Source organism: Delphinapterus leucas, chromosome 9 (genome assembly GCF_059928025.1).
Source record: "Delphinapterus leucas isolate spDelLeu-1000000601 "Yukka" chromosome 9, BTC_Dleu_Yukka2, whole genome shotgun sequence".
NCBI classification, from domain to species: domain Eukaryota; kingdom Metazoa; phylum Chordata; class Mammalia; order Artiodactyla; family Monodontidae; genus Delphinapterus; species Delphinapterus leucas.
In genome coordinates this window covers 44890536-44909045 of record NC_143137.1, presented here as the reverse complement: position 1 = coordinate 44909045, position 18510 = coordinate 44890536, and the positions used below count along the sequence as shown (strand labels likewise).

Sequence of the window (18510 nt, the reverse complement as noted above, 5' to 3'; positions counted from 1 at the left end):
CTGCATCAGTATAAGTGGACCGAAGAAAAGAATGGCCAGACTTCATGTGCTAAGATCCACCCCTCCATGGCCCCTGGGGCTGCCTTTCCTCCCAGTGATGGCCAGCGGGCTCCATGCTGCAGTGTGACCCATTTAGCTGCCTTTCCTCCATCCACCTTGGGGAGAAACACCAGGATGTCTCCTCCAGTTTTGGCAGAATCAGATCCGGCCTCTCTGTCAAATTGTCCTGTTGGAGAAAAGGATACAGATGTCTTCCTCTAGATCAGGGGAGGTTTGTTGACCTTTCTACAAAATGTAAAAGCACATTCTAGCCAGAGCAAGACTATCTAGGACTTCCCTGGTGGCGCAGTGGTTGAGAGTCCGCCTGCCGATGCAGGGGACACGGGTTCGTGCCCCGGTCCGGGAGGATCCCACATGCCGCGGAGTGGCTGGGCCTGTGAGCCATGGCCACTGAGTCTGCAGGTCCGGAGCCTGTGCTCCGCAACGGGAGAGGCCACAACAGTGAGAGGCCCAAGTACCGCAAAAAAAAAAAAAAAAAAAAAAAAAACAAGAATATCTAAATTTTCCCCAAGGAGAAGTGTGTATCAATCCTTCCTCAGCTATTTTTTTAATATTCTACGCTATGGTTAAACCTGGGAAGAATATTTTAATACTCATTTGATACAGAATAAGTGAGCACCTACTATGTGCCAGGCATAGGGTGCAGTGGCCAAGATGTATATAATATATATCCCTCAAGGTATATATGGTGTACAGTCTTTGCCCTGCTGAAACTTACAGTCTTTTGGGGGAGACAGAATGTAAACACATAAATAGGTATGAATTTGAAAACTGTGAAAGGGCTTTGAAGGAAATAACAGGGTTTTATGAAAGAGAGAATAACAGGGAGGCTGATTTAGATCAGGGTATCAGAAGGGCCTGGTTGAAGGAGTGACAACAGAAGGAGGAAGGAAGATCCAGGCCTGAGAGGTAGCAGACTGTCCAAAAGCCTTGAGTTGGTCGGCAAGCCAGACTTATTGAAGAAGCACCCACTAGGTGTCAGCAGCTCCTCTCGTGCTGGAGACAGCTGTGAACGAGACAGAGCTCCTACTCAACAAAGCATCGGACGAAGAGTGAGAAACAACCACCGCACCAACAAGCAAGTATATAAGATCACGTCAGTTCCTCACCATGGCGAAGACCGTGTGATAATACCGTAGAGAGTGACGTGGGGTGAAAAGCTTACCACATTCATCAGAGTGGTTGGCCTTGCGAAAGGGAAGCTATTGGGGCAAGACACGAATGGTGAGGAAGAGGAAGCCATGTGAAATTCTGGGGAAAGAACATTTAAAGCAGAAGGGGGCTTCCCTGGTGGTGCAGTGGTTAAGAACCCGCCTGCCAATGCAAGGGACACGGGTTCGAGCCCTGGCCTGGGAAGATCCCACATGCCGCGGAGCAACTAAGCCCGTGCGCCACAACTACCAAGCCTGCGCTCTAGAGCCCGCGAGCCACAACTACTGAGCCCACGTGCCACAACTACTGAAGCCTGCATGCCTAGAGCCCGTGCTCCACAACAAGAGAAGCCATGACAATGAGAAGCCCGCACACAGCAACGAAGACCCAACACAGCCAAAAATTAATTAATTAATTAATTATTTTTAAAAAAGAGCCCTTCTCTAAAAGAAAATTAAAGAAAATGAAAATAAAGCAGAAGGAATGGGAAGCTTAAAGGCTCTGAGACAGAAACAGCCAGCATTGCTGAGTGGGTGAGTGACAGGGGAGCGGAGGGAGTGGAAGTCTGAGAGGTGGGGCTTCGGGATAACTGAAGGCTGGAGTCCGAGAGCCTGAGTTTTTCCCAAGTGTGATGGAAAGCCATTGTAGGTTTTAAGCAGGGTTGTCCTGTGATCTGCTTTACATTTAAAAGTCACGCTGACTGCCTTGTGGAAAAGGTACCACTGGGGACTGACAGCTGTGCAGGAGCTCCCGTTAGAAGGCAGTTGGTGTAATCCCGGAAGGGAGAAGCAAAACTGTCAAGTTGCTTCCATCCAGCTGGGGAGGCTTGTGAGCCCTCCACCCCCCTTTGCCAGTGAAATGCAGGGTGGTGTACACCAGGGCTGAGTGCACTGGCGGTCTCTAAGTGCTACAGGAATTCTCAGGAGCGGGGGATGCATGAAGAATGGAACAGTCAGGAAAAGTTCATGGAAAAGTAACTCCTTGAGGAAAGTGCATAATTTATGTAAGATGGGCCAGTGGTGGTTACTTTCCAGCAAGGAAACTAAGAAGCTATTTCTTTTGAAGCTACCCATTACTAGAACCCATCTCATAGCCTATTTCCGTTCTTCATCCTCCTTGCTTTTCGGAAACCCTTTGGCTTCATGGGAGCCCTCCTACCCTTCAGACCACCCTGCAGTTCCCTCTGTTGACTATACTTCCTTGGAGTGTGGACATCCCTCTTCTGTCCTCAATTCTCTTCTTTTTCTCTCTCCACACCATCTTTCTCAATATACACACTCACTCTAGAAGCCCAGTTTCCAGCTCTCTCCAGAATTCCCGTCCAGCATTTTCTACTCTCCACAAGATAGTTTCAGCTGGAAGACTTGCTTCCAAATCTCACTCAGTATCTATCTTTTTATTTCTGTGTGATACACAATGCCCCATGCCAAGTACTTACATGACAATCTCTTATTCTCAAAAGCAGCCCACAGCAAAACTGTTCATTAGACATGGAAAACTTTCTTTTTCTGAGAACCTAGCTTAAAGCTAAATAAGTTCCATTTTGGAGTTTGGAGTGTTGATAAAGTTCAGACCTGTTTTTGACCTGAGTTGCTTCCACACAAAACAGATGCAAATGAAGATTTGATGGTTGTTATTTCATATAATCAAACTGCATAAAAAGCACTGACCATATAAGTTGCCATATAAAAATAGAAGTATTTTGCATGTGACATGACAGACTTTCCCTCATTTGAGCCTCTCAGTGCTAAGGGAAGTATTCCGCATTTGAATAGGAGGAAGCTAAGATGGAGAGAATGATCTCCACAGGTAGACACTGAGTCCTGTGCTGTATTATTAATGAGAAGCAACTGTACAGTGGGGTTAAGGACTCAAGCTCTAGAGTTAAATCCGGAAGCTTAAATCCAACTCCACCATCTGTGTTGGATAAACTACTTAACGTTTCTAAGCCTGTCATCATTTGTACATTACAGGGGTTCGTGCCTATATAGCCCTTTAGAGCGAGCCTGGAACGTGGTTCCTGTATGATCCCATGTGGAGTACAGCTCATTGGGATTAAGATATATAGCCCTTTAGAGCGAGCCTGGAACGTGGTTTCTGTATGCTTCCATATGGAGTACAGCTCATTGGGATTAAGATAATGATGATAATAAGAGTAGTGGCAATTTTTGAATATCTACTTACACGCAAGGTACTGGCTAAGCACTTTATGTGCATTATCACTTATCTTCACAACAATCCTGAGAGGCAAAAATCAATACACACACACGCACGCATGCATGTGCACACACATGCTCAAAAAGACTATAAATTGTCTAAGTTCCAACAACTAGTAAGGGATTGAGTTGACTCTCTGATTCCATGTTTTGCCAGTGGTTCACCATTATGGCTCTGCCAAGCCTTGGGGCTTATGTGGAGCCCACTGGTAGGTCCAAATCAACCAAAGTAACCCTGCTTCTGTCTGCATTATCTATTTAGCTTTAGCAGAGATTTTCCTTTAAAAAAATCTCACTCTATATAAAAGTTTGGAAAGCAGTGTACTATGTTAATGACAAATGGCTCTTGCAGTCAAAGGCAGGTTCTGAGTTGCTTTCATGTAAAGAGATGACTTCTTCCGCAAAGACTCCTCAGGAACCTACCATCCTAGCAACTCTTAGCTTACTCCTGCTTGTCCCATTGCCCAAGAATAATGGCAAGAGTTCCTCTGCAGTCCCTGAATGATTTTCTGGGGAATCTCACAGTTCTATCTTCAAGTTCCAAGATCCTGCATTCTCTTTTTTTCAAAGTTAACCTATCCAAGTTGACTTTATTCAAGAAAATCCAGACTACATATCTGAAATCAGAGATCATTGCAATAAATATTTGTACAAAGTTAATAACATAGAAAACCTTTTAATTGTGAAACCCAGCTCGGGGTTAGAGTCATTCCATTTCAATGAAAAAGAAGAAAAAAAATAAAAATCACACCACCTGATCATTTTCAAATTTAGAAGTTGGCAAGGGAACAATTTAACCTCTTTTACATCAAAGGACAGGGGTCCCTTCCTATATTAATTTTATTCCATCCAGATTTCATTTCAATATTCAAAGCCAAAGGTGTGAATAGAGAAAACTGAGTTGAGAAACAACACTTGGAAATTCGGGCTATATATTTTCCTTGGTTTCGTTATGCATGAGTGAAGACCCAGGTTTCACGATGGAGACAAAAGGATAAAACCTTGAAGTTTGCTCTGAACCACAGCATATGCATAGGCTATGTAGACTTATATAAGGATATCCATCTTTCAGTCCACGGGAAAACATTTCCACAAAATCCCATTAGATTTTGTTTAACAGATATTCCCTTATATATGCATTTTTGTCTGCAGGTCCAGAGTTATCTTTTCTTCAAAAGAAAATAATTTTGCTAAAGTAGAAAAAATAAAGTCACAATATGTTCTAATGACTTGAAAATCTGGTCTAATATAACTGTTTCTTCTTGTTGAGAAATAATTTCTGTGGTATAACAGAGGTCATAAAATAGGACATTTGTGCAGAGATTAAAGGATAAAAGTTTTTTGAGAAGAAAAGTTTAAAAATGTTTAATTGTGCGATGGTGGGTTGCATATCTAATTTCAAATTTTAATTTGAACAACAAAGAACAGCCATAATTTGTAGGGACTGTAGATTATTTGAAATGATGTCAAATTGTCTTTCTTGAAAATGAGAGAATGTGAACAGAAGCCAAAATATTGGTAGCACCTTTCTCTAACCCAAGACTCAGGTTCTAATAGTCTAATTTTCAAACATTAGTAGACCAGAAGTTTAGTATGAGATGCTCCCTCTCTGAGTCAACCTAATTATGTAAAGAAAGAGACTTCCATGTCACGAATGATTTCTAATCATTAGAATCAAATTGAAGACTTTTCCCATTTGGGTACTCCAAGAGTTCAGTGCTATCCAATGTTGGTAATCCAATCTAACAGTCAGAGCCAATCCTTCTCTGAATTCATTCACCAGGAAAATAGAAGTGAAAGAAATCACCTACTTCCTAAATGCACCTACATTTTCTTCATTCCCATTATCACTCAATAATTGCTTATTTGCTAATGACAGTGTACCAGAGTCATAGAACATCTATATTTTTCTTTTTTAAAATAAATATTTTGGGATATAAGTATATAATTTCTAAGACTTAAGGAATATAATAGGTGTCCAGCATTTTCTTTCCCAAAAGCCAAGTATTTACCCATTCAAAAAAAGTTACATGTTTCTGCTTTGGACCATCCGTATTCTTCTATGGAAATGGGTAGGCATTTGTCAACTGCATTGCTCTGTTAGCAATTCCTATGAATAAAATAAAATTTACTTTTATTTTTTATTATCCACTGACACAGTTTTCTGGAACTGTTGAAAACTGTTGAATCTTGCGAACTTCCCATTGCTTTAATGAGTGCATAACATTGATGCGTTACAGGGGGAGGTTCCCTGCCCTGTTCAACTCTCATTCCTGCCCAGTCTTACCACTTATCTGTTCTCTACAGCCTCAACCTCCACCAACCCCTCTGCTGCTTCTTCAGTCCACAGTGGAGGCTCCAGAGCTGGGTATACAAGTGGTAGAGTAGGATACCTGTCTGGCATTTGGTCACTTTATGTGTATGTATTTTGTTTCAGAAAACAACTCTCTACTATTCATTTAATCTGAATAACTGTAGAGCAGTGAATCATACATTTGCTTCCCCTGAAAACTCTTTATTTAAATAGGGATGCTCTTTGAAATTTAGAAAGGTAATAGGTTCCCTTTCTTCTGGTTGAGTGGTCCGCTTTCTGAAAAGCTTTAGTTTGCAAGAATATTTTGTGTGTCCTTTTGTAAAATATTCAAGTCATTTAAAATTACAGTAAGAACTTCTAACATAATCTTATTCACTTTTGTATCTTTCACATCTGATAACAGTGTCTTGCTCATAGTCACTTCTCTATAAATGCTTATTGAAATAAATTAAGGAACACTGCCTTGCTTTGTATAAAACAAGGTTTAGGGATTTCTCTTCACTTATGCTCAAGGTCAGACATACTTATACATATGTCTATGTAAAGTCACAGTCCGCTACATCATATAACACTCTCTTCATAAAGACACACATTATAAGATGAATTGTATCCCCCAAAATTCATATCTTGAAGCCCTAACCTGCAGTGTGACTGTATTTGGAGATAGGATGTTACAGGAGGTAATTAAGGTTAAACGTGCATCTAATGACCGGTTGAAATGAAGGAATGTGAGCCAAGCCCCCTCACCCCAACTTGGGACAACTCTCAAGAGTCACTCCAGCTTCAGAGCTCTCCATGGGGTTACTTGAGACTTTTGTTGTAACTACAGCCCAGCTCCTCCCTCTGTCCAATCCTGCTTTCTTATCTCACAGATATTAATTACAAGAGTACCTCTTAATAAATTCTAAATCTCCATTTCAGAATCTGCTTCCTTGGAAACCTAATCTGTGAAACTCTTTTAGTTTGAGTTATCTCAGAGTTAGATCTTGAAACAAGGATACAAGTTCAAAGAGTTTCTTTGAGAAGTTATCCCTAAAAACACTACTAAGGCAAGTGGGGAAGTAGGAGAGGGAATGGATAAAAATCAATAATGTATGCATTGTCAAGCAAGTTAACAAGAGTGGGCAAACAGGACTAAATTCCACTGGGAAATCTGAGACCCCAGTACTTCAGAGTTACCCTGTCCAAGGGATATGAGGGCTGGGGTATTTATTCATCAACTCCCATCAGTCATTGGTTGAAATCTGCCCCTGGAGCGTTAATTCCCCAGTATAATCAGATTGCTCTGTGTGCAAGAAGAATTGGATCCAGCCCTCAATCAACGTGCTGTAGGAACTGGAAGTTGGAAATTTGGTGAAAGTGAAAAATAAGTGTTCAGAGGTATATGTGCTATAATAACTAAAAAACTTAAAGTTGCCCAAATATACCAACAAACCACTGCCGGGTGTATTCATGTTTCTCCCTGTTACAGAGTACCTACTCTACTGCGCTAATTTCTCTACCCATTGGGATATACCTTTGAATATTCAAGTCAAACATAATCTCCTCTTGAAACTATGCCTGGTTCCTTCTTTTGTTTATTATTATTATTTTTTTATTATTATTTTGTGTGTGTGTGTGTGTGTGTGTGTGTGTGGTACGCGGGCCTCTCACTGTTATGGCCTCTCCCGTTGCGGAGCACAGGCTTCGGACGCGCAGGCTCAGCGGCCATGGCTCACGGGACCAGCTGCTCCACGGCACGTGGGATCCTCCCGGACCGGGGCACGAACCCGTGTCCCCTGCATCGGCAGGCGGACTCTCAACCACTGCGCCACCAGGGAAGCCCCTGGTTCCTTCTTTTTACCTGAATAGAAACAACTACCTCCTCCTCTGTGTCACCAGAGTACCTTATATGGACTTCATCCTTAACTCCAGTGTTTACGTGGCACTTAACTGCTCACATTTCCACCTTATCTTGGACTTCAGAGTAAGTTTCTTGATGGCGTAGCTGAGTGTTGATCTTTCTGGAATCACTTGTACTGAGCACTATACCTAGAACATAGTAGGAACATTTGGTGAAAAAAAATTATTTTAAGTACCAGACCTGTTCTCAGGCCAAAATTACTGAGTGCTGTTTGCACTGGGCACTGGGCATGAAAATCTGCATTGACAGTATTTTTCTTTCAGCACTTAAAAAATGTTATTCCTCTGGTGTTTTGTTATTGTTTTTTGTTTTGCCTCCATGGTTTCTGATGAGAAATCTGCCATCATTTGGGTCATTGATCCCTTTTTAATGTATTGCTTTTCTATGGTCTTTTTAAGATTTCTTGCTTTGTTTTGGTTTTTTGCCCTTTGATTATGACGAGTAAGAGCAGGTTTTCTTTGAGTTTATTCTTTTTGAAGTTTGCTGAACTTGCATCTGCAAATATATGGCCTTTACCAAATTTGGAAATTTTTTAGCCATTATTTCTTCACATATGTTTCTGCACCAATTTATTTCTCCTCTCCTTCCAGGACTGTAATCACAGTATATAAGAACTTATGATATTGTACCACAGTTCTTTGAGGATCCATTCATTTTTTATCAAACATTTTTTTTTCTTCTGTGTTTTCCAGATTGGATAATTTTTATTGATCGAACTTCAAGCTCATTGGCTCTTTTTTTTCTCATCTCTGTTCTGCTTTTGAGGTGCTCCAGTGGACTTTCTAGTTCTGTTATTGTATCTATCAGTTCAAGTTTCCACTTGGTTCTTTGGCATACCTTCTATTTCTTTTTGTTCATTTTGAGAATGTTCACCCTTACTGCATGAACCTTCACTATAAGAGGTGTTTTGAAATATTTGATAATTCCTACATCTGGGTCATTTTGGAGTTTGCATTTGTTGATCACTTTTTCCCTTGAAGATTGTTAACATTGTCCTGGTGCTTTGTATGTCAAATAATTTTGGACTGTATCCTGGACATTTTAATATTATGCTATGAGAATATAGGATATGTTAAAAAATTTCTGGGCTTCCCTGGTGGCGCAGTGGTTGAGAGTCTGCCTGCCGATGCAGGGGACACGGGTTCGTGCCCTGGTCCGGGAAGATCCCACATGCCGCGGAGCGGCTGGGCCCATGAGCCATGGCCGCTGAGCCTGCGCGTCCGGAGCCTGTGCTCCGCAACGGGAGAGGCCACAACAGTGAGAGGCCCGCGTACCGCAAAAAAAAAAAAAAAATTTCTGTTATTTTTTTGTTTGTTTTCTTTAGTAGGCAATTAACCTTCTAAAGTTAGGTTCAGACCACAGTCCTGACCCACCTGCAGGCTGTAGCTCTATTGTGAATTCAGTTTTCATAGCCTTTCTGTACTATCCGGCCTACCCGTGCACGCACCATCCAGGTTCAGTCTGAGACCAGGGTGGTGGTCTACACTGTAGTTCAGTTCTCAGAGACTTTGCTATGTTGCTTATGATCAAGTTCTATACATGCACAACTCATGATGAGCCCAAACGTTATACACAGATTTAAAGGATCCCTTTCTCCTGCTACCTCCTCCTTATGAATCCCCCCCACATTCTCTGACTCCTATGGACTCCTTTTCATGGCTCTGCCTAGAAAACCATGGTTTTAGCATCCATGTACTATAATGAACTTCCTGAAACTGGATCTACCTCAGGGCAAAGTAGCAAGAGAAAGGAGCCTGCAGAAATCCTGCTGCTGTAGCTGCTACCCATGATGCCACCTCCACTGCTGCTGCAATTCCCACTGCCATGGGAATGCCACCTCATTACTGAAGTAGGGCTTAGAGAGGTAAAAAATCTTTCTTTCCCATGGGCCCCATTCCCAGCCCTCTGGCCCAAGAGAGAGGACTTTTCATGCAACTTTTTCTGTTAGTACCTGTTGTACAGTCTCAAGATTCAAGCAGTCCTTGAACCTATGCCTGGAAGTATGGGAGGAAAGAAGAAGCAGGAACTCATCTTCATAGCTGTTGTTCTTCGTGGCTTTTTTCTCCTCCCCAGTTAACTTGCTGTTGTATACTTTTCAGAGTCCTCAGATAGTTACTTCATATATTCTGTCCAGGACTTTTAGTTGTAATCAGTGGAAAAGAGAAGGTGGCATGCATTTACCCTATCTTAACCAGAACTGAAAATTTTCAACCTAATTTCTTTTAATATTATCTTATTATAGTAAAAAATGCTAACACTTGCTTACTATGTGCTAAATACTGTGCTAAACCTTTTACTTGCATGACTTAACGTATAGAAAAATGACAAACATTTGTGATAAACGTCATTAACCCCATTTTAAAGATGAGGAAATAGAGACTTAACAGGGGTTAACTGAATCGCTCAGTGTCACACAACTGGAAAACCAGGTATGATCCTAGGCTGGTCTGATTCCAGAATCACTCCGCAAAGTAGTTATGAGTGGGGCCAGAGCTGCAGGTGCTCTGGTTACATGTGAGGATCAGGCAACAGTCTTCTCTGAGACCCATGTTTTCCTAGCTTTCAGCATTGATTAGGTCAAGTTGAAAGATGTACTTATGCACAAGGCAGGTTGAGATTTAATATTGCTTTGTGTTGGTTATTGGACAGGTGTTTGTTTAAAGGAAGTGGAAACAGGTGTGTGGGCCCTGATTCAATTACATGATGGAGGGGAACACGCTGATCCATGGCCCTTTTCAAGGAGAGACGCTGATTGTGCTAATTAATCATTTGCCTGTCAGAACAAAATAGAACATAATAGAAAATGATGTTCCAGTTACCATAGGTATGGAACACAGACTCATGTGTCTGCCTCTGCAGCAACCAGATGCAGCAGTTTATGATGACATCAATTAAGATGCAGTACCTGAATCCTCCTGGATTACCATGTCTGAGATGGTTTGAAGGAAAGATGTTTTATAAACTCTTGCCAATAACATGGGACATCATCCAACAGGAATTGTCTCTCAAAGGAACTTTTCCTTTCAAAGAGACTAATTGAGTCCTTTTAGATCATGATGGTATCCCAGAGCTACAGTTGAATGGAATATTTTTCCATTCTGGGTCTTGGAACACTCAATTTACCTCACCTAACCAAGACATTTCTTCTCATAATGGAACATCATAATAATATCTAATTCCTTCTTGAAGTTATCCACTTACCACCCAATAACCAGTATTGTCTTTTAAAAACATAAATCAGATGGATTGCTTCTCTGCATAAGAATCTCCAATGGCTTTCAGTATATTTATAATTAAATCCCTAACTCCTTACCAATATATACAAAGCTCTACAGGACCCAGCCCTGCAGACCTTTATGACCTCATTTCATACCACTCTCTGCCTCTCTCACTATGATCCAACTTCATGGATATTTTTGCTAATTCCTGAACACATTAAGGTCATTCTCACTTCAAGGGCATTTCCCTTGCTGTTCCCCCTTTGCATTTGCTAGTCCACTTTCCCCAGATATTCATATGGCTGGTGCCTTCTCATTTAAATCTCTGTTCAAATGCAAACTCTACAGAAAGCTTTCCCATGACAACCCTATCCAAAATAGAGCTTCTTCCTACACACATCTCTGTATATTCTCTATCCACTTATCCTCTTTGTTTTCTTCATGGCATTTATTACCTGGATTTTTATTACTTTATTTGTTTAGTGGCTATCTCCCTTATTAGAATGTAAGCTTCATAAGGAAGAGACTTGTCTGTCACCTTTCCATATCCTATCTCCAGGTCTAAAACACTGCCTGGCGTGATATCAGTTCATAAAAGAAGTTGATGAAAAAAAAAAAAAAAAGAAGTTGATGAGTGAATAGACAAGAAAGTTGATTAGCTAATTAACTAATCAATATATCAACACTAATAAACATTGGATAAACAAAGATGAGACACAGTCTAATCCGTCAAGGAATTTTTGGTTTGGGGAGGAAAAAACATATAGCTAAAAACCTGTCTATGTTATTTATTTATACTTTTCAAAAATTCCCTATTAACAGCAGGGTTTCTGGGCCTGGGATCATCATTTGTACCAGACAGCGGGGAGATTGAGAAAAAAATATTAGGACAACGAGGCAAGTCTTTAATGCAACCCAAGTAACAGTGTTCTTCTTCTTACTTCAGGGTTACATCTCCTTTTAAATTAGAGAAGTTCCCTTTTGGTTGGAGAATCACAAACCTGGATCCAAATTATATAATCCCCCTCAAAGATTTCTCCTCCACCCCAAGCCCCTGCTTGCTTCACCAGCACATGGAATTCATTACCTTATTGTAAAGCTACTTCCTCCCAAGGGCCTCCTTTGAATCAGGATTTCGTATGGACAGGTTTCCTTTACTTTTGAATCCCATGCCTGTATGAGATTTTCAGATTATAGTAAATCATCTAGGTCAGTGATTCTCAAATCTGGAGGCCCATTAAAATAACCTAAGAATTTTCAAAAAGTTGCCATTGCCTAGGAAAAAACACAGAATTTTTTTTTTTTTGGCCACACCACTCAGCATGTGGGATCTTAGTTGCCTGACCAGGGATCGAACATGCATCCCCTACAGTGGAAGTGCAGAGTCTTAACCACTGGACTGCCAGAGAAGTCCCCACAAAAATTTTTATATAATTGGTATAGGATGGGGCCTGGGCACTGGAATTTTATAAAAGTGCTTCAAGTAATTTTAATAGGTACACAGGGTTGAGAACTACTAGTATAAGTAATTTATAGAGAATTATATTTGTAGGAAAATAATTATAACATGCATGCTGAGTTTAACTTTTCTTCTAGCCCAAAGGAGAAGCACCTCATAAGTTAGACACTTCTTAGAAGGTCCCTTCATTGGATGCCTTCCAGGTGGTATCCTTGCCCACCTGCCCACAGGCTTTGATTTTTTCTCACGCAGAGCCTCATTCAAACCTTCTTCATGAGAATTTGCAGTACCTTTTTTCAAGAAATCACATATCTTACTTACAGATGTTGATATCACCTAAGGATCCTCTCTCCCCTCCAAGTCTGCATTATTCAGTCTTGACCTGTACCCTGGTGTTCCCCCAAATCCTGCAGACCTCTGCTGTAGTCTTGTGGATGCAGTAGAGAATGGGATGTGGAGGAATTTATTCCCTGGCTTGTAACTCATTTTCCTATGAAATGTGAAATGTCTGAATTCAAAAATAACTAACTACATTATAGATTAACTTTTGAGAGATCCCTTTCTCCTTAGACTGTATAAAGTTGGACCACTCTTAATGACCAATGAGGAAAGCTAGATAAAAATCATAATTTTTGTAAATCTATCATACAGCTGAGATCACAGGGCAACCAAGTAACTTGAAATTTGAGGAGAGAGAACCTCCCACCTCACCCCAAGGAGAGGCAAGAATGTCTCCCTGTGACAGAGCTTGGGAGGAAAATTATTTTTGTTTATATATATTGAAGGCTATTAATGTTTATGTATTGACTTTATAACCTGATATCAAAATTTGAAAAAGATATTCCAAAAGAAAAACTACCAATTAATATACCTTACAAATGTACATGAAAATATACATATTTTCTTGCCCTATCAGCTGAACAGACTTAGAAGTAAGGACACTGCAGTAGCATCAATCACACCTAGCACTTAGACCTTAGTTCCTAACATCACCCTCAAATAAAAGAAAATAGGACTGCTTGGAAAAATGGCTGATTCTAGGACTGGGGTAGGAAATATACAAGCTTAGCCTGGCTTAACTTGTAATGCCAGAAAGGAAGTTCAAAAACAATCCAGTAGGGATTATGTCAAAGGGACACAGGAGCCAAGTGTAAGAGCTCTCAATGGCAAAAGATGGAACGATTTAAGCAACAAAATAAAGTCATCTTGGATTATTATTCAAGGTATGAACTAAATTTCCATGAGTCCTCATTGATATAAGTGGATGATTAAAATGTAAGTACATGGGGAGAAGAGACAAATCTCCCATGTAGAAGAGTTTCAAATAATGTCTGTAGATACTCCATCCCCAAAGAAGTGGGCTGTAATTCCCCCATGCTCAAGTACGGACTGTGCATAATAAAATCTTTCCAAATAGCACAGTACAGAAAGGAGGGAAAATACATAACTCTACAGTGGAAAAACCGGACAAACTCTGCCCCAGCCAAGTGATCAAGATCAACTTCAACAGTGATAAGGCAAGTTGGTATTGTATAGCCTTAAATGATGTGATGGAAATGACAGTTTACTTCTGTGGTCTTCCTTCCACCTATAACCCCAATCTAGTCATAAGGAAAACATCAGAAAAATGCTAGTTTAAGGAGATTCTACAAAATGTATGATCAGTGTTTCTCAAAACTGTCAAGAATATCAAAACAAAGTCTCAGAAACTATCACAGCCAAAAGGAGCCTATGGAAATATGATGACTGTGTAAACATGGTATACTGGATGAGATGCTGGAACAGAAAAGGAACATCAGGTAAACATTAAGGAAATTTGAATAAAGTATGGACTTCAGTTAATAATCATGTATCAACATTGGTTCATTAATTTTAAGAAATATACCATGCTAACGTAAGCTGTTAATAATAGGGGAAACTGGGTTCTGGCATATAGGAACTTTCTGTACTATCTTCACAATTTTTCTATAAATCTAAAATGTCTCTTAAAAATAAAGTTTATTTTTTAAAAAAGGGAATAATACTAGCACCCAACCAGAATAAAATTTTAAAATAAACAAATAAAAATAAGAGGAATAAGAAGAAAAAGAAAGAAAATGAAAAGACATGCCATAGACTGGGAGAAAATACTTAGAAAACACATATCTGATAAAGAACTGGCATCCAGAATATATAAAGCGCTGTCATCACTCAATAATAAGAAAACAAACAGCCTAATTTTTCAAAAAGACGTAATATTTAGACAGATACCTCAGTAAAATAACATATGAATGCAAATAAGCACATAAAAAAAAGTATTGAGAAAGACAAATTCAAACTGCAATGAAAAAATTAAAACCACATGACATACTACAACACACCTATTAGGATGGTGTTAATAATAATAACAATGATACTAATAATAAACTGACTCTACCAAGTACTGGAAAGGATGCAGAGCGACTGAAAATCTCATGCATTCCTGATGGGAATGCAAACTAGTACAGCCACTTTGAAAACAGTGTAGCAGTTTTTTGAATATTAAACATACACTTATGATACAACCCAGAAATTACTACTTTTAGGTATTTACCCAAGAGAAATGAAAACAAATATACAAACAAAAGCCTACACATTAATGTTTATAGCAGCTTTATTAATAATCTCTCAAAACTAGAAAAAAAAAGCCAAATGTCCATCAGTCGGTAAATGGAAAAGCAAATTACTATAAATATATACAATGGAATATCACTCAGCGATAAAAAGGAACATGAGTGAATCTCAAACACATTATCCTTCTGAAAGAAGCCAGACTGAAAAAGTTATATACTCTTATGACTCCAGTCATATAACATTATAGAAAAGGCAAAACTATAGGGAGAGAAAACTGACCAGTGGTTATCAGGGGCTAGATTGAAAGCTGGGCATTGACTACCAAAAGGGCTAAGTGGGGAATTTGGGGGTGATGGAAATGTTCTATTATCTTGACTTGTAGTGACGGAATATGACAATGTATTTGTCAAAAATTATAGAATTTCACACCATACAATGGTGAATTTACTGTATGTAAATTATACCTTAATAACCGTACTTTAAAAAGCAGTTAGTGTCCTTCCAACGAACAGAATCAGGTCTGTATGCCAAAGCTGATTTTCTCTTAGTGCAATCAAACGTATCCATACAAACTACAGTCTTAAGTTAATTGTGTGAAGTGTGTCATTTTCCAAAAGATTATAGAAAAAAGACATTACATTCAAATACATAATGAAAATTTGTTGAAGTTTTGTTGTACTCATTAAGGAGGGAACTAGGAAGATGACAGAGTTTATTTAAAGGATAACACGAGGATTTCCCTGGTGGTCCAGTGGTTAAGAATCCGTGCTTCCACTGCAGGGTGTGTGGGTTCGATACCTGGTCCGGGAACTAAGATCCCGCATGCCACCCGGTGCAGCCAAAAGAAACAAAAAACAATAAATAGTAACATGAGAAAGGTTTGTTTATATAATGAGTGTAAGACAAATAAATACTTGATAAAATTTCTACTTTAAGTAAAAGACTGGTAATGTCTTACAGAGCAATAAATCATATTTGGGGGGGTTATTTTCTCTACTAGACAAATATTTTTTTTGATGTGGACCATTTTTAAAGTGTTTATTGAATTTCTTACAATATTGCTCCTGCTTTATGTTTTGGTTTTTTGGCCCCGAGGCATGTGGGATCTTAGCTCCCCGACCAGGGATTGAACCTCCACCCACTGCATTGGAAGGCAAAGTCTTAACCACTGGACCACCTGGGAAGTCCCTCTACTGGATAAATATTATTTGAATTTGTTATTGGATATAAAATAATTTGTATTTTATCAGATTCTGATAAACTTACATCTAACTGTAGAGAGTTGTTAAATCCCATGGCCCTAGTCGATATAAGTTCAACAAGCATACTTTCTATGTACTTTCTACCAAAGAGTCAAATGACCTTCACCTGGGTTGGGTGAGCAACCCACCCCCACCCCCCACCCCGCCCTAGCATGACAAAGAAGCTCCTAACAACTACAAACAAGGGGCACCCTATCCAAGTGGTTTTTTTTCCCTAACCTTCAGGTTTTTTCCCTAGATACAATAGTGGAGGAGGTGGGGAAGGATTCTCATCTGAGCTTGCTCACATATGCCTGAGTCCTCCACAGAGATAAATTATTTGTCAGATTTTCACTTCTCCACCTACTCACCCCCCTGGGATTGCTGAGTATGTTTATCTATATACATCAAATGAAAGGACTTCTTGAGTGGGAGTATGTGCCCTTTAAATAGACAGTGGAGTAGTAAACAAATATGCAGAAACAATGAAATTTCAAATAAGTGCATTTATGTAATCAATCAATAAAACAACATGAGAATGAAGTACTGATACATGCTGCAACAAGGATAAACCTCCAAAACATCACGCCAAGTGAAAGAAGCCAGTCACAAGAGACCATATATTTTACAATATGATCTTGTATATATAAAATGTCCAGAATTGTCAAATCTATAGAGACAGAACGTAGATTAGTGGTTGTCTAGAGCTGGAGAATGAGGTGGCAGGGGAGGGGAATGAAAGTGACTGCCAATGCGAACAAAATTTCTTTTGGGGTGACGAAAATATTCTGAAATTATGGTGATGGTTGCACAATTCTGTAAATATACTAACAACCATTAAATTGTTCACTTTAACTGTACGTAAATTATAACTCAATGAAGTGTTAAAAAGGTAGCAAAGCAAAATAAATAAATAAAAACAAAGTAATCATGAACACCTGAGGCAGTGTTTCCAGGGAGGCAACAGCAAGTACACCACCTTGGCTGGGAATGAATTTGCACTGTTTAGGGGACAGAGAGAAAGTAAGGTTGGAGCCAGTCCAGGAGGGAGAAGCAGGGACCAGGTCAGAAGGGTCTCAAGCCATGGTAGGATCTTTCTGAATTTTGCTTTGAATGTAATGAAATGCCATCAAAGGGTTTGAAGTAGGATAGTGACAGGATGCAAAACATACTAAGAAGATTAGTCTGGCTATCTTGTGGGTTATTGACTCAGGGGGAGCGAAAGGAAGCAGGCAGACCTGCCAGGACCTATCATAGCAGTTTGAGCAACACTCAGAAATGTCAGATTCCTTCCCTTCCCTTCCCCCTCCCTTCCCTTCCTTTCCCTTCCCTTCCCTTCCCTTCCCTTCCCTTCCCTTCCCTTCCCTTCCCTTCCTTTCTTTTCTCTTTATCATAAACAGCAAGGTCACTTTATATTTAGCAGAACAATTTTCATGAGTTGCCCCAGAAAACGACTACTATCCAGAATATTTGACCCACTGTTAACCTTTAGTACCTCAAACAAGCTATACGGTCACTGCTCACAAGAGAGCAATCTATTAATAATGAAAATTTTAAACTCTTATATAATTAATCCTTATAAAGAAGGCATTATCCCAATTTAGTATGGAAACCTGCTTTTCACTCCAAATAGCACTGTCAAAGTAAAACATAGGCCACTTAATTTGTCCATGACAACTCTTTCCACACCAATTTTCTAGCTCACAGCAGCCAAATGATTTTCCTACATCACAAACAAACTAGTCTTCAGTGATATTTTTGGCAAAGGAACAATAAGGCATCTGTAGAAAAACAGCGTTTGCATTAGACTCCTCTTCTTGCCTTAGGGGTTGTTTCCCTCGTGCAAGCTCAAGTGGGTGGTAAAGAATAGGCAGGCTTTGTTAGACCATTACTCACATAATGAGATTTGAGGTCTGCTATTCAACACAATTTTCAATGGGCACTTTCCTCAGGGCTAAATTGCAGCCTACAGACGTTTTGATTAGCAAATATAATTAAAAAATAAAAGCCTAAAAACGCCCCTTCTTTTCTCCAGCCCCCATCCTTTCAAATTCATCAGTTTTTCTCACAGAAGAGATTTGCTCAGCAGAGAACTGTGCTCAACCTTGGAATGTGTAACTCTCACCTGGGACTCCTCCAGCCCTCCTCCCATCCCGTGACAGGTCCCAAGGTATCTCTTTCGCTTGACCCAGATATTTCTATGTCAGGAGCCAATCAACCTTGAAAGTGATTTGACACCTTGTCTTTCAGGCAGCTCCAAACATTCATATACCACATGCCCACTTCTCCATAAAATTGAGCCATACCCATGCACTGGTGACTGTAACGATCATTTCAGAGGCTGTTTATCAATTC

General features: G+C 39.8%; 1 protein-coding gene across 1 annotated transcript in view; it reads left to right on the top strand.

Annotated features, from left to right (window-relative positions):
• ITPRID1 (ITPR interacting domain containing 1) overlaps window positions 1-18303 on the top strand; it is an 88693-nt gene extending 70390 nt beyond the window's left edge. Inside the window, 1 exon segment of the mRNA XM_089917082.1 lies at window positions 2-18303. Coding sequence (XP_089773208.1) covers window positions 2-261 — 260 coding nt within the window. The 3' untranslated portion in view covers window positions 262-18303.
• The last annotated feature ends 207 nt before the right edge of the window (window positions 18304-18510 follow it).